At 36.8% G+C, this 14134-nt stretch overlaps 1 protein-coding gene across 2 annotated transcripts in view; it reads right to left on the bottom strand.

Annotated features, from left to right (window-relative positions):
• Positions 1-1189: 1189 nt before the first annotated feature.
• Positions 1190-14134, bottom strand: part of cdk6 (cyclin-dependent kinase 6) — a 195291-nt gene continuing 182346 nt past the window's right edge. For both annotated transcript variants that reach the window (XM_051935520.1, XM_028817095.2), the window contains exon 8: positions 1190-13031. In XM_051935520.1, coding sequence (XP_051791480.1) covers positions 12888-13031 — 144 coding nt within the window. In that variant the 3' untranslated portion in view covers positions 1190-12887. The remainder of the gene's footprint in view (positions 13032-14134) is intronic.

The raw sequence follows: 14134 nt of genomic DNA, 5'->3' as shown, positions 1-14134 counted from the left end.
CACTTGCGTGTGTCTTTCTGAATACCCATCTTTTTTCTGTTTTTATGTTCCTTGGGGTCGCTCTGCTAATGTGCTGGGTTGTGGATGCACATCAGTGGTTAGAGCAGCAGCAGTAATGGGAGTCGTGGGTACAAATAAGGTGAACAAAAGTGGACTGATCAAAAAGCAAAGAAACACAAACTGACCCTAGTTTGGGACACAGACAATGAAAATACTGAGCTTGTAATAATATCTGGGCTCTCTGTCATCCTGTAGAAAGCAGCATTTTCCTGAGCCAGGGACCAAACTCTGCAATTTGTCTTAGCCTGGGCCATTCCTCCATTGCCAATTTCTTTCTGATAATCTTCCAAAGTTTCGCTTACAGGGCAGCACTGACAGAGAGTTACGTTTACTGCCCCTTAGCATGCACAAGAGTACTGTGGCAGCTAGTGGAGGGGTCTCTTGCTCTCCCAAGGGGAAGTCTATCACCTTGACGGTGCCATTGTCTCTGCTCATGCTTTATCAACTGTGTGACTATCTACAACACAATAATAAGCTGTGGCACAAGTGAAATATCAGGCACAGAATTAAAGAGGAAACAAGCAAAACGTTGCTATCTGGCTGTATATCACAATGTCTTTTGGGTTCATCTCCTTTAATTTACAAGGCCCAGGCCCAGAGGCAGCTAGCTCTTGAAAAAAGATGAGGAGAAGCAGGAATTCCTCCCATACGTCTGGCAGTAGTCATGTAAATACGTGTAGCCCACCATGTCACGTATTCGATTTTAAAACTGAGAAAGATGGGAAAACTCAGCTAGCCCTACACACTGCACCCATCACTGCAACAGGGATGATGTAAGTCACAGAACATCCACAACATCATGGAAGACCCACAATGGATGTTATTTGACTCTCCTCATGGGCAATGCAAACTGAAATTTCACTCTGTTGGGCTCTTGGGTCAGTGGGGCTGTTAAACTGGGAATTAGTTTTGGATTTGTAGAACGTTTCAGGTATTTGCATTTGAGCATCTCTTGGGAACAATCAACACAATCTTAAGGCTGCTGTGCTGAGGATGACACATTCAAAAACTGCTTTAAACTTTAGACTTTTTACTTAACATAAATTCATGATTCATATAGATGGACGTCTCAGTAGGCTAAATTTCATTTCATCAAAGTCTGTAAATTTCAATGACAACACCACACAGCTTTTACACACTAAACTGTTTATTTTATAAAAATAAAAATGTAAAGCAGTTGGAGCTAGGAGACATAAGCCCAAAATGTAGCACACATCCGCTCAAGTGAAGCAGCTTCATCACTGGTACTCGTTTACCATACCTTCTGCGTGAACGCTAACATCAGATATGGCGTTAAACAGAGCAGGACATTAAATTAGCAGCATGACGGGGCAAAATAATCAACAAAAAATGTTAACCACACACAACCTTAAAAGAACATTCTACATTTTTGTGATATGAGATATATACTTAGCAGATGAAACCATCTAGACTGTTAAAATAGGCACCATTGAAAAAGAACTAGTTATACTTGCAACTCTTTATATTCCAGATACGAGTATTCAAAAAAGTGTCCTAAGGAAAACAACCCCGTTCAGGACTAAGTGGGTTAGAAAACGACTGACTGACATTCCGCGGACACACCGAGCGTCTACTTGAACAGCGACGAGCGCTAGATGGGTTTGTGTTACAGTACATGGCAACAAAGTTAGGGCAGCAAAAAATCGAACCTGCCGTCAACAAGATACATGAGAGACCAACCACTGGCCTCTTTAGGCCCTGCAGCCACAGTTCTACTTTAAATTATGATACAGTTATTCCAGCAGAAATATTTTAAAGGCAGTTAAATCACTAGAACAGAACGGTGGCTGAGCAGATAATATTTGCGTACTGCAATAAAAAAGTAACAAAACCTCATGCAGAAAGTAAATTAAATAACAGTATTAAAATCACACTTCTGCTTGTATATTTACGGTTACTGTGCCCACTCAAATAAGCTTATTGCTAAATGAGGAAAGACAGGAAATATGATAAACAAAAATCCACATTTCCTGTTTCCCAGAAGAAGAATTTTGTCACACATACTGTAGCACCAAAACACAGGCTTTCATTTATGACGTAGGAATTGTTATGCTGAAGATTTCAACAGCAATACTTTATGGCACTGAATCAAAGAGCACACCTCTACATTTGTGCTCCTGCTGTCATTCTGGGAAATGAGCGCCCAGAGAGTGTAACATTTTAGGCCTTTTTACAGATTGGGAACCGAAGACAGACCAGTCATACCGTAACATCAACAACCGCATTCTTTCTCTTTGATTGCAGACAAACTGAAATGTACTGTATATGGGCTCTTGTGTGCTTATCATATAAAAAATGATTGAAAATACATTTCTCACGCTAATATCTCACAAATGGTGAGGAACAAAATGTTAAAAGATATTATTCACAGAGACAGCATAACAGTGACGATTCAAGGCAGCTCACAATGACCTCTGCTAATCTTACTAGTTTGGAAGGTCGCAACTTGATGAAGAATTTATTAGTTAATATGCAAAGTTATCATCTTCACCCATATTACTTTGCTGGTGTCCGACGTCACAGTCTGCTTGGCACGTTTTTTGTAAATCATTTTATTTCTTTTTCATTTTGTAATGTTTGGTCGACAAACTTTCATTGCTCCTGCGACCAAGCTGGTCACCATGTAATGTACAAAGCAAAGGAGAAAGATTAGAGTTTCTTGTCTTGTAAATGTGATTTATTCCTAGTGGACATCTCTACCTGTTTGAATGAGAGCAGTGACAAGAAGCACCTTTGACCGCAGCCTTAGCCACACTTTTATAATTAGCAGCAACTAATCCTGCAACTTGAAAAAGAAATTTTGCATCATCAATGACATGTCGTAATTACTATTCAACATGTTAAATACAGTGATTTAGAATTCAAATATTGCATTTTGACCAACTTCTGCTTTTCCGTCTAATCCACAGGAGGCTCGCCTGCGATTATTCTAACCTAACAGGAGTTAATAATGAAGAAGAGAATTCAAATACCTTTGGAATTCAGTTCACATTTCATTGTTATCCTGCTTGTGACTGCCTGAATAATGCTCTAAAATGACAGTAAACTGCCACATCTAAATGAGGGAAACACTCACAGAAAAAGAAAGACAATGGATCTAATTAACACGGAAATTCTGTCAGATAGGAAGTAGCTGAAAACAAAACTTTCTCAACTTCCTGTTTCTACTGCATTTATTTTCTGAACTTCCTGTTTCCAATATAGGATCACAACAAGCAGACACATGCAAAGCGAGGATTAACGCAAACAGAAGCCTTTCACAGGACACATTCACAACAGTCCGGTCGATGGCTAACAGTGAAGCACCCTTGAACACGCCTTCACACTTGGACAATTTAGAGTGGAGATTTAATTAGATCTCTGCTTCGTTGTGAACCATTTGGGTCTCAGGTGTTGGTAGCAATGTTAATCACTTTGTGAAGAATATCCAAAAAACTAAAAATACCTTGGACATCAGTTTATTCATTTTCTTTTAATTGGAATACCCTTTAAAGCTGTCTCAGAACCAGCCATTTATTATTAATTTCTAGGTGTTCCTTTCCAGCTAAAGACATTGAATTTATAAAGCCTACCCCCTTTTTTAAAAAATTTACCATGTCAGACGCAGCTTTTACAGAAGAAAGAAATGTTGAACGTGAAGCCAATAAAGAGTACGCTAGACTCATAATTCAATGTAAGCAATTTTGACTTAAAACACAAAACTATTCGCAAAACATATATTACCGTGTAATACCTGTCAACATATACCATATTTTTAAAAATAATAAAGATTTGTTATTTTAAAATACTAATGAGCACATTATTAAGACCATTTTAAATAAATGACACCCATAAACCAGGGCCTTTACTTGATACAGACAACATGACAAAGTATTGCTATGTGCCAGCATACTGTCTAATTTGCATATTGACAAACACTGGAGGCAGGAAAACTCCTAAAGTCAAAGCCCCATCCTGGCCACGGCCTCCAGACTGCTGACCCTCTGTCCACAACATTACATGTGTCTGTTAGTTTTTACATGGAGTGATATGTCATTGCAGAAGCTGCTGAGCTTGTAAAGTTGTCATGAATGTTTCACCAACATAAGAGCCTGAATGTTATCCAGCCGCCTCCTTTAGGGAAAACCACCACAACGTGTCTTACAAGTGCACGACTATATTAAATGTCCTTATATTTTTCATACACTTGGAGGGCAACATAGTTAAATGGCTAGTTTAGCGGTTAGAGACATAGAATGAACAAACACACTTTATGGTTTAAAGAATACTGTCTCAGTCTTTAGGCAACAGAAACAAACAATTTGCCCTAAAGGAATAAAACAACAATTGGTCCATAATGGCAAATAAAATGTGAATGTAATTTTATGTCACATGTGTTCATGGCTGACCTCTTGAAATCCAGTGAAGTTCCTGCGACAAAATACAATGGCATTAGGATGGAGGAGAATTTATAGAAAAGAAACACAGCAGCACTTAGTGCAAGGCAGAAGCCACTATTGAACGGGACAAAAGTAGACAGCGGCACATTCACACACACACACTCACTCGGAGTCAGTGTACACTTAACAACGATAAGCACACCTGCACATCTATGGGATAAATAACCAGAGCAAATGTGCAAAGACAGAACATGCAAACTCTGTACACATGTGACAGGGCAGAGAAGGAAGGTGTGAGGCAACACCGTTTACCATTACGCCATTTTATAGCACTTGGAAAAGAAACACTACATGTCAAAAAGGTGACAATGATCAGTGAAGAGTTACTGAGGATCTAGTGTGTTTACTGCATATGCATACACTCTGCCAGCCTCAATATGTAAGTTGTAAGTAAATATTCCCTTTAATTAACACCCTTCCTAAGATCAGTTTGTTAAAAATAAATCAAGTAGCTGCCAATGAAATGTCATTATACAGAAAAAAAAGTGTGCAATTAGTTTCCAGTAAAATTCATTAAGACAAAAAACAGTAACATGCATCATGATAAACCTTGCATAGAAGAATTACAGAGCTATATTTCCGAAATTCCACTTTCAAGATAACTGCAGATACTCATTTATGTAGAGCAGTAATACGACATTAAATAACACCAAACCCCCTCCCTGTCTATATACAAAAGAAATGCTCAATTTATGAGAATCTACAAAAGTCAGGCAACAGAATTAAAACGCTGTTTCATTTTAAGTTGACTTTGATGAACTAAGTGACCGAGAGTTGGATTTTGCTCTTCAGCTCTGAGGATGACTCTGTTATTCAGTGAAGGTGTGCTGTATGAACTCTTTTATTTACATACATGTTCCAATACCATTTGTAAAGGACATGCTAAGCCTAGAATGTTAAATATGTTTTGCCAGCCCATAAACGATCATTATTATAAACATATTGTGCCAGAACTAGATGTCAACTAACATAGAAAGACAGACACTGGACTGTGCACAACATGGTACTCTTTGAGCTCACCTCCTCAAACATAGCCACACTGTTACAGCAAATTTCAAATGAAGGGGTCCCTTCTCAATCAGTTACCATTTTGTGGGGTGACTGTATTTTACTCGAGGTTGAGTGAACAAAACAAGTGTGTTTATTAGACATTATTCTTAAATCAATATGGTCCCCTGTTCTGCAGCGCCAACCTAGCTTTCACTTGCAAAAACGACTTTGATGCCTGCATGAATAAGTAAACTACAAGTGAGAAAATGAAACAAGGAAGGAGGGATGTATAATGTGATACTAAAACAGATTAAAAATTGAGCACAAACCCATCAATTCGGGTCATGTTTTATTCCCATACATAGCTATTTATCTAGTGTACTGCAAACTTTTTTGCCATTTCTTGTATCATTGTTTTTAAATGCAGATTTACGATTTCCATGAAAAGCAAAGTTCATGATAAAATAAAGAAAACCAGCCAGGTGAGTGTGAACTGCTTTGTACAGAATTCAAAATTAATCATAAAGTTTCTTTTAGGATACAACAAAACAAACACACTTCATTACTATTCACTGCTTGGAAACAGCAGAAATGGAATACATGAGAATCATCTTTGAGCTCATTAATAATTTCCCACAGAAATATAGGGCAGACGTCTCATCATCAAGTACTGGTAATGCATTCATTTATTACACTGGAGTCATATAGTTCTTCTCTGGAAAAGTCCTCTAACAAAAGCAAACTGTATTTTTTTAGAGTGGGACAAATAAGCTGAACTATTCAGGAGGAAAAAAAAAAACAGCAGGACAAAAGGAATTTAAAAATAAAACAAAGAAAGTAGACAACCTGAGCAAAAAGAAACTGATAAAAAAGCACAAGCAAAACCTAGGCTCTCTGAGACCTTGTTGAGTACAGAACACGTATCTGCCCGGCCTGGATCGGCTAAGCCCTTTTCTTATCAGACCATCCCGGTCTCTCTCACATCAAGCATCTAACAACTTTCATAAAACTGCTTACCCGCTAATGGCACGTTTGCAGAGAAACACTCAAACACTTAACATTTTCAGAGAGCTCCTGTTCTCTCTCTCTCTCTCGACCTAAAAGCAACTTGCAAAATCCTTGTTTTCGACAACTCTACACTAAGCTTTCTATATTACTTCAACTTGTCTCGTTGGCTAGAAAATCATTATATATATTATCATATTTGCTAATATGAATTAGCTGCATCTAAAGTACTTGTCCTTTCATGTATTTAACTAGTTTTCTAATATAATTCAAATGTAAAAATGCTTCAAGGAAATAAAAATACATGTAACAATGAATTCTATATTCTGTAGCTTTTCTTTTGACAGGCAGGAAGCAAAGAACTTACCAGACGACTTACTGTCGTCTTAAATTCACTTTGAACATAAGTCCATTTATTTGCTTTCTGCACAACAATCTTTTAAGGTGTGTGATTTTTGGATTCAAGTACATCATCCCATGCATTATCTGATGCTTACTGTGACAGCTTTTTGGAATGCCAGAGCATGACATACAAGTAGAAACAAATCCTGTATAGGAAAGCCAGAGCAACACAGAGTTCACCCATGCAAACATTCACAGTCAAGCTCATGCCAGGCCAATGTATCTTTGATGATGAACCTAACCTGTACATCCTTGAAATGCACAAGGATAGTGAAATACTTGTGAACTGCTACATACTGCTGCTCTGAACTGCTACTTCAGATACAAGCTGGGTGTTAGCTACAGTAGATCTCAAAAGGGACTAACTTCACAGACATCTGCACATCCATTTTCTGATCGTTTTTCTCAGAAGCCTCATAAACATGTGGAGAATGTGCAAACTCCACATGACTGTTGACCATGCTGAGAGCTCAATCAGGTCACTAAGACTGTAATACTAGCTACTGCTCCACTGCCCTGCCCTATATTAGTACTGTTTACTTAATGCCTCAAAAGTGTTTTACAGTACACAGAGGCCTTATTTGTTGGTCAAATGAAGCATATAAATCAACTTCTAAAATACATTCAACAGAAACAAGAGACAACATTCTCCATTCAAAAATTGACTTCATAGTGAGAATGTGTGGAATTTCTGTTAAGGTAAATGGAAAATGAGCCAGTGGATACTTTAAGACAAATGTTATCCTAATCATGACAGAAATATCAGCTTTCCTTCCACTTTTATACTCATTATTTACACTGTAACCAAACTGTTTCCCTGGGAAACAAGCAAAATACAATCCTGTAACCTGGTGGCTTCTAGTTCAGATGCTTCTTTTTTCTCTGTTGAACACACTACTCTCAACAGAAATGCATTTGCAGAAAACCACTAGAACATCTTGGCACCGTTTTATGTTGTTCTGAACCGCTACTTTAACTATAAACTGGGAACATGTGTTAGATACAGTAAATCCCATAATGGCCACTCTTCACATACATCTGCAGTGTAACATGGTCACAGAAGATCAAAAGTAACATTTGGCATGAGACATGAACCAACTCTGCACAGGACACCAGTCTATCACAGAGAACACTCACTGAAAAAGGGACATGTCAACCTAAGACTCTTCATAGTGTAGTTAAAAACAGGAATTTTCATTCGGAAGATGGAAGAACCTGAAAACTCCATACAGGGAGAAACCAATGCGGGGAACTGAAACCTGGTCTCTAGAGCCATAAGACCGCATCAGATGTAAAAGTGTTTTTTTTAGTCTCTTGCTACTTTTTGCCACTTTTGACGCTTACTTATCATTTTGAGAACTACTGTTTCTGCTGCGATAAATTAAAAAAAATACCCTTAGAATATCTGTCTTAAATAACTGTTAGACAGCAGCAGTTAAAGGTCTGTTAGACTCGGTCTTCTAAATAACTGTTAGACAGCAGCAGTTAAAGGTCTGTTAGGCTCGGTCTTCCTTCTTTTTTTGTGTTCGAGAAATTTAAATAAAGTACACTGATAAACCTCTAAATAAAAATTAAATAAATAATGTTGGCTGAGTGGTCTCAATAAAAAGGAAGGAAGGAGCCCCTCTAAATAAGGAGGCTTAAAAGTGTCTGAAAACTGTGTGTCACCTGATGACAGTTGCCTACTGCTACTGTATGCTCTCCATCAAACATCTCAACATTGTAACCATATACAGTATGAGGCTATGCAACACAGAGCTACAGTCAAGTCAACTTTACCTGAAATTCCCATATTTTGACACCCATAAAACTGCATATTATACATACAACTTAAATTAATTTCAAGTTATATTACTGTATCAAATGCAGTTTTATTAATCGCCAGGATCAGATTTTGTTTGTGTTCATGCTTTGGGTCAGTTAAGTTCTAAAAAATTTAATTTCTGTTCATCTTAACGTCTACACTAAAGGTAGTAAGCAATGCTTGAGAATCCCTCTGTAACTTCACTGATGCAGGCGCTTTGCAAGTGTGCACAGTTCTGAACATTACAAAATCCATTAAGTTATATGGAAATAACAATGAATTCAAGAAATGCTGCATTAACAATTGGTAAAGCAATGGTTTAACAAATAGCAACACATGGGTGTAAAGTCTGGACCTTCAAGAATGCACCGTGAAACATCACTGATTAATCGGAACTGTCCTGTTGCAGGCTAGTAAGTAAAATTTATAAACTAGTTGATCATAGAACAGGTCAAACCCAAAGCCCACTGTAGTAATCTATAACAAAGCTAAAATATTACACTCACATCATGAGAAAAGATACTTCACAAATATAGTGCTGATGTTGGTAAAGACAAATGAGAAAGACAGAACACAACATGGATAGATAGCACTATAGAAGATCTTGAAATGCTTGCAAGTCACTATTGTTCAAAGAAAGCACGGTAAGCTGTTGTTAAAATTCATAAAACAACAGAAAATATAGGACTGGTGAAATTGCAAAGTTCTTCCATTTCTATCCACACCTGCAATTAAACTTAGACTTTTCACTTCTCACTAAAGTTCACCCGCTGTTCGGGTCTGCTGCTGAGCTGACCACAGGCTAAACATTATGCAAGGTCAAATAATTCAAAACCAGGGTGGAAACTCCTGTCACCAATGTGATGGACACAACTATTAAACCTGCATACTGAATGGATCTTTTACAAGATATGCATAGCTGAGTCCCAAATGCCTTTTGACAGCACAAATCCATAAAATTGGTATATGCCTGTCTTCACTTCTGTATACTTAATCAAATTAAAACCTTTAGCTAAGAACCTGTGGAATGTATCTTTCTTTTAAAGGAATGCTCCACCCAAAATACCCACAAAATAATACACACAAAAAGTAATTTTTTGCTAAAATATTGTTAAATAAATAATTCTCGATAATGAAAGTAATCCAGAAACAGGAATCCCCTTAACATGAGGTAAATCTTCAGAATTGAAGACTTGCCTATTTCAATCCTTTAGAGTACTGTCTTCAACGACTTGATGTGTGGATTACGTGACATGACTCGCTTCATGGATGTTTTTGACATTGTTTGCTGTAGATCAGCACTAGTCACCATTAGGCCCCGTTCTATCTACAGGAAAACATAACATTAAAAATTTTTCTTGGTCACCAGTACAAAATACATTGTGTAGGTAACAAACAAAAAATATCATTTTTGGGTAGAGTATTCTTTTAACATTTTCAATGTCCTGATGACTGTGAAATGTTTTGAAACACACAACACCATTCTGGTTAGATCATTATTCTTGGCAAAACGTCCTTGTTTTGACATCAAACCACTGTCATCATTCCTTAATAATATGACTATCATGTTGGATATCCCAGAAGCAAGTGCACTGCTATAGGGTATAAAACAACATTAGCGTCAATTTCACAAAATGTAAACATGTGGAAAGAATACATGACCTTTGCATTTAAATTAAACATATGTAGTTTCAGCAGCAGCATTTCTTTGATCTTTTCCAACATCATTCTAACAATGATGATAGTAGGGTAGCACCTGCTGTACAGAGGACCCTATGGAAAGCTTAGCTGGTACTCATATAGTCTTGAGTATCGGCTTCAATGTGACCAGCACAGGCACGGTGGTCTTGAGCTATCAGATATGCTGGATTATAAGGAGACAGTAAAAGTCAGTTTTATATACATTATGTACAATACACAAAGTCACCAAAAATATGGCCCTTACTTCAAAGCTGAATATTTTAGTATATGAGATACGTAACAGTAATTTTTGCTTTAAGATGTGTAAGAATGCTCAAAAGCTTTTATTCTCACATTTACCAAGCAATGGCAGTGTTGCACTGATCATTCAACACAAATCTCCCTAAGATAAGCCTGTAGCTGCAGACAAAACAATTTAAGGTTCTACCATACTAAAAAATGCACATTCTTAAGTAAAAAAAAAAGTAAAAAGTCAATGAACTGCCTCTTGACAGTACTTCCACTCACTTTCAAGGCTCCACCGAGACTCTTATACAAAGAACACACAGAAAATCCATTTAGGAAAACAACACACTTAAAGTTGCACACAAACAATATAAAGCTAGACCACATTAAACCACATATGTTTCTAGACAAAATGTTAAAAAAGGAAGGGCAGCCTCCCATCAGTCCGTTCACCCATTTGCCCATATCTAAAGTACCATCAACATGGAGGACTGACAAGAAGTCTGTCCACATAGTTTAAAATTGCGCCTAAGTGACATAAAACTTTATGCTCTTGATTATTTGCAAGTGTAAGACCTGGTTTGATATCATATTTAACCTAAACAAAGCATCAGTAATGCTGAACTGTTGTGTGGCAGGCTAATTTGATCATTCATAAAGCAAACCTAACCAGTTAATTGGCACTTTGGTGAACTGGCAGCATATTGTTAATAATATATTAAGAGTTTTGTGAGTATTTTCATTTAAGTTCTGAAGGCATATCATGACCTTCTCCATCATTAGGTCAAACTTCTTGTGAGAAAAACTAAATGCCAATTTGGCTTCTACAGCCCGCACTAAGTACAGCACACATTTATAACACGTTACTGTGGTCAGATACTTTAAATAAGCAAAGAGTTTTTTCGAATGAAAAACAATCTTTTCTTTGGTAAAGGCCACATCAAACAATTGTTAAGGAAAAATTTGTTAAAATTGTTGTTCTGAAATTGACAGAAAATATTATCTATGGCAGTCATCAAATATGCTCCAGTCACAAAAAAAGTAATTGTAAAATATTAGAACTACTACTGATTGATTTTACCTTAATTATAAATAAAATCCATCAAGTAATTCATGAAAAGCACAGTTTTCAACAGAAAGGTCAGAATGTGGCCCGAAAAAAAAAAAAATTGCATAACAGCATATGAAATTTTCTGACACCCAATCATTCAGTACTAGTAGACATCATGATGCATTTTTCATTTCAGCATATAACCCAAAAACTATTCAAGGTGCAAAATGTGTCCAAAGAAATATGAAGTGCATTAGCAATATCTTTTAATTTTTAAAGAATAAATTAAGAGAAAAATAATATGGAAATGTTATATGTAGACAGCTATTTATCATAGCTGTATGTCTGTTATTCCTACAAAGAGCTTGACATGGACTACTTGTGCTTAAATTCATTTCTAGTATAACGACTGTGTACTACTATTGGTGAACCACATCTGTTTTGAGCCTTTATAGAGAGTAACTAAATGTATGCTTATATATTGTCTATTTCTTTTACATATCAAATTGCTTTGAGATGTATTTTTCTTTACTGTTAAGATTTTGTGATATACTACCTTTATGTTTTTACTGAACACAATTCACATTCATTCATATTTCACTTATAATGAAAAATGCAACTTCTCTGACCTCCACAATTAGGAAACCTTGTCCTCTTTTTTTAAATAACAAAATGGCACATTTTAACATCACGAATATTTAAATTTTTTGCAGCAATTATTTCTGCATATTATGCTTGAACATAAAAAAGATAATATTAAATTAAATTCATATAAACCCAGTTATTTAGTGCCAAATGCAAGTAAACGGTACCAAGCAGAATTTCAGCAGCTGCCACTGCAAGGATGTTGGGAAATACTGGCAGTGATCATGATTATACATCCAGAAGCAGGTTGGCAGCTTTCGTCTGTGGAACCAAGTGGCAGTTGTGTTTTGTGAGAGCAGCTTCTTAACTCCAGAAAAATTCCAGGCAAAATGTGAGCTGCAGTGGGGTTTGCGTTGATGTTAAAACAAAACAACAGCACCTCCCTTGAGACTTCTGACATTGTATGAAAAGCAGCATGGGATTGTGTGGTAGACATTTTTTAGTTAAACAAGCACATTTGGAGCATTTTCCTCTGGTCAAACAATCATTTTCTATAAACCTCCAGGAAAAGCACATGCTTCTTTCATCTGAAAGAACCTCCACTTTAAGCAGCATTCTTCTCAGAAGATGACTGACTGGTAGAGTTTTGTGAGTACAACTTCTTGTAACTTTCCAAGTCTTGAAAGTATGGATGTTCTAAAGCCTCATAGGCAGATATCCTCTTTTTTGGATTGAACGTCAAAAATTTCTACAAAGAAAAGAAAAGAGACATTTACATAAAAATAATGAAATTGATGGAAGTGTAAAATAATTTTATTAAACCAACACTAACATGTGCAAAGACTTCATTTCAACTGTGGTTGCAAGGGAGGCTCGGCCTCAGCAGGTAGCACACAGCAAGAAATCATTCTGAGTGGAATGTTAAGCTGTGCCACATGAAGAAGTATATTCAAAGTAAAACAATACACATTTAGAAAAAAAAATACTCTGCTTCAAAAAGAATGTAAACATTCACAGAATTTAACGACACTAATGATCACATTCAGGCTGGCCCCATTCGAGTCTTTCTTGCCTCTAAATGAGTATGTGAAAGTCTGCTCTTCATCAACAAAGATATCTGGAAAGGAACAAAAAACTGAAAAATGGTAATGAGCAACATTTCATGCATAATAAAAATGACCCCTCACTTATTTACATATATTTTATGTGTACTATTTCTGGAAATGTATTTATTGGTATATATAACTTGATAGCCATGTGAACACACTGGTAAAATCTTGCTTCTTCCAGTTGCGGCGGCTGTCAAAAATCAAGCCTGTTTTGTCTAAACGCAACCTTGAAACAGTGATACATGCTTTTATAACCTCTCATCTAGATTACTGCAATGCGCTTCTTTTTGGAATTAGCCAGGCCTCCATTGCTCGCTTACAGCTGGTGCAAAATGCTGCTGCTCGATTTTTAACTGGCACAAGAAAGTATGAGCACGTTACCCCTATTTTGGCTTCCCTTCACTGGCTTCCAGTTCGTTTTCGAATCCATTTTAAGATCCTTGTACAGTGGAACCTCGGATCACGACCATAATTCGTTCCAAACCTCTGGTCGTAAACCGAATTGGTTGTGAACCGAAGCAATTTCCCCCATAGGATTGTATGTAAATACAATTAATCCGTTCCAGACCATACGAACTGAATGTAAATATATTTTTAAAAATATTTTTAAGCACAAATATAGTTCATTACACCATAGAATGCACAGTGTAATAGTAAACTAATGTAAAAACATTGAATAACACTGACAAACACCCAGGCTCCCTGCTCAGCTGCACGTACAGGCTCGCTCTCAGCTGCACGC

Source organism: Erpetoichthys calabaricus, chromosome 13 (assembly GCF_900747795.2).
Source record: "Erpetoichthys calabaricus chromosome 13, fErpCal1.3, whole genome shotgun sequence".
In the NCBI taxonomy this organism is placed as follows: domain Eukaryota; kingdom Metazoa; phylum Chordata; class Cladistia; order Polypteriformes; family Polypteridae; genus Erpetoichthys; species Erpetoichthys calabaricus.
The sequence above is the reverse complement of the archived record's forward strand: the minus strand, read 5'-3'. Positions and strand labels throughout refer to the sequence as shown.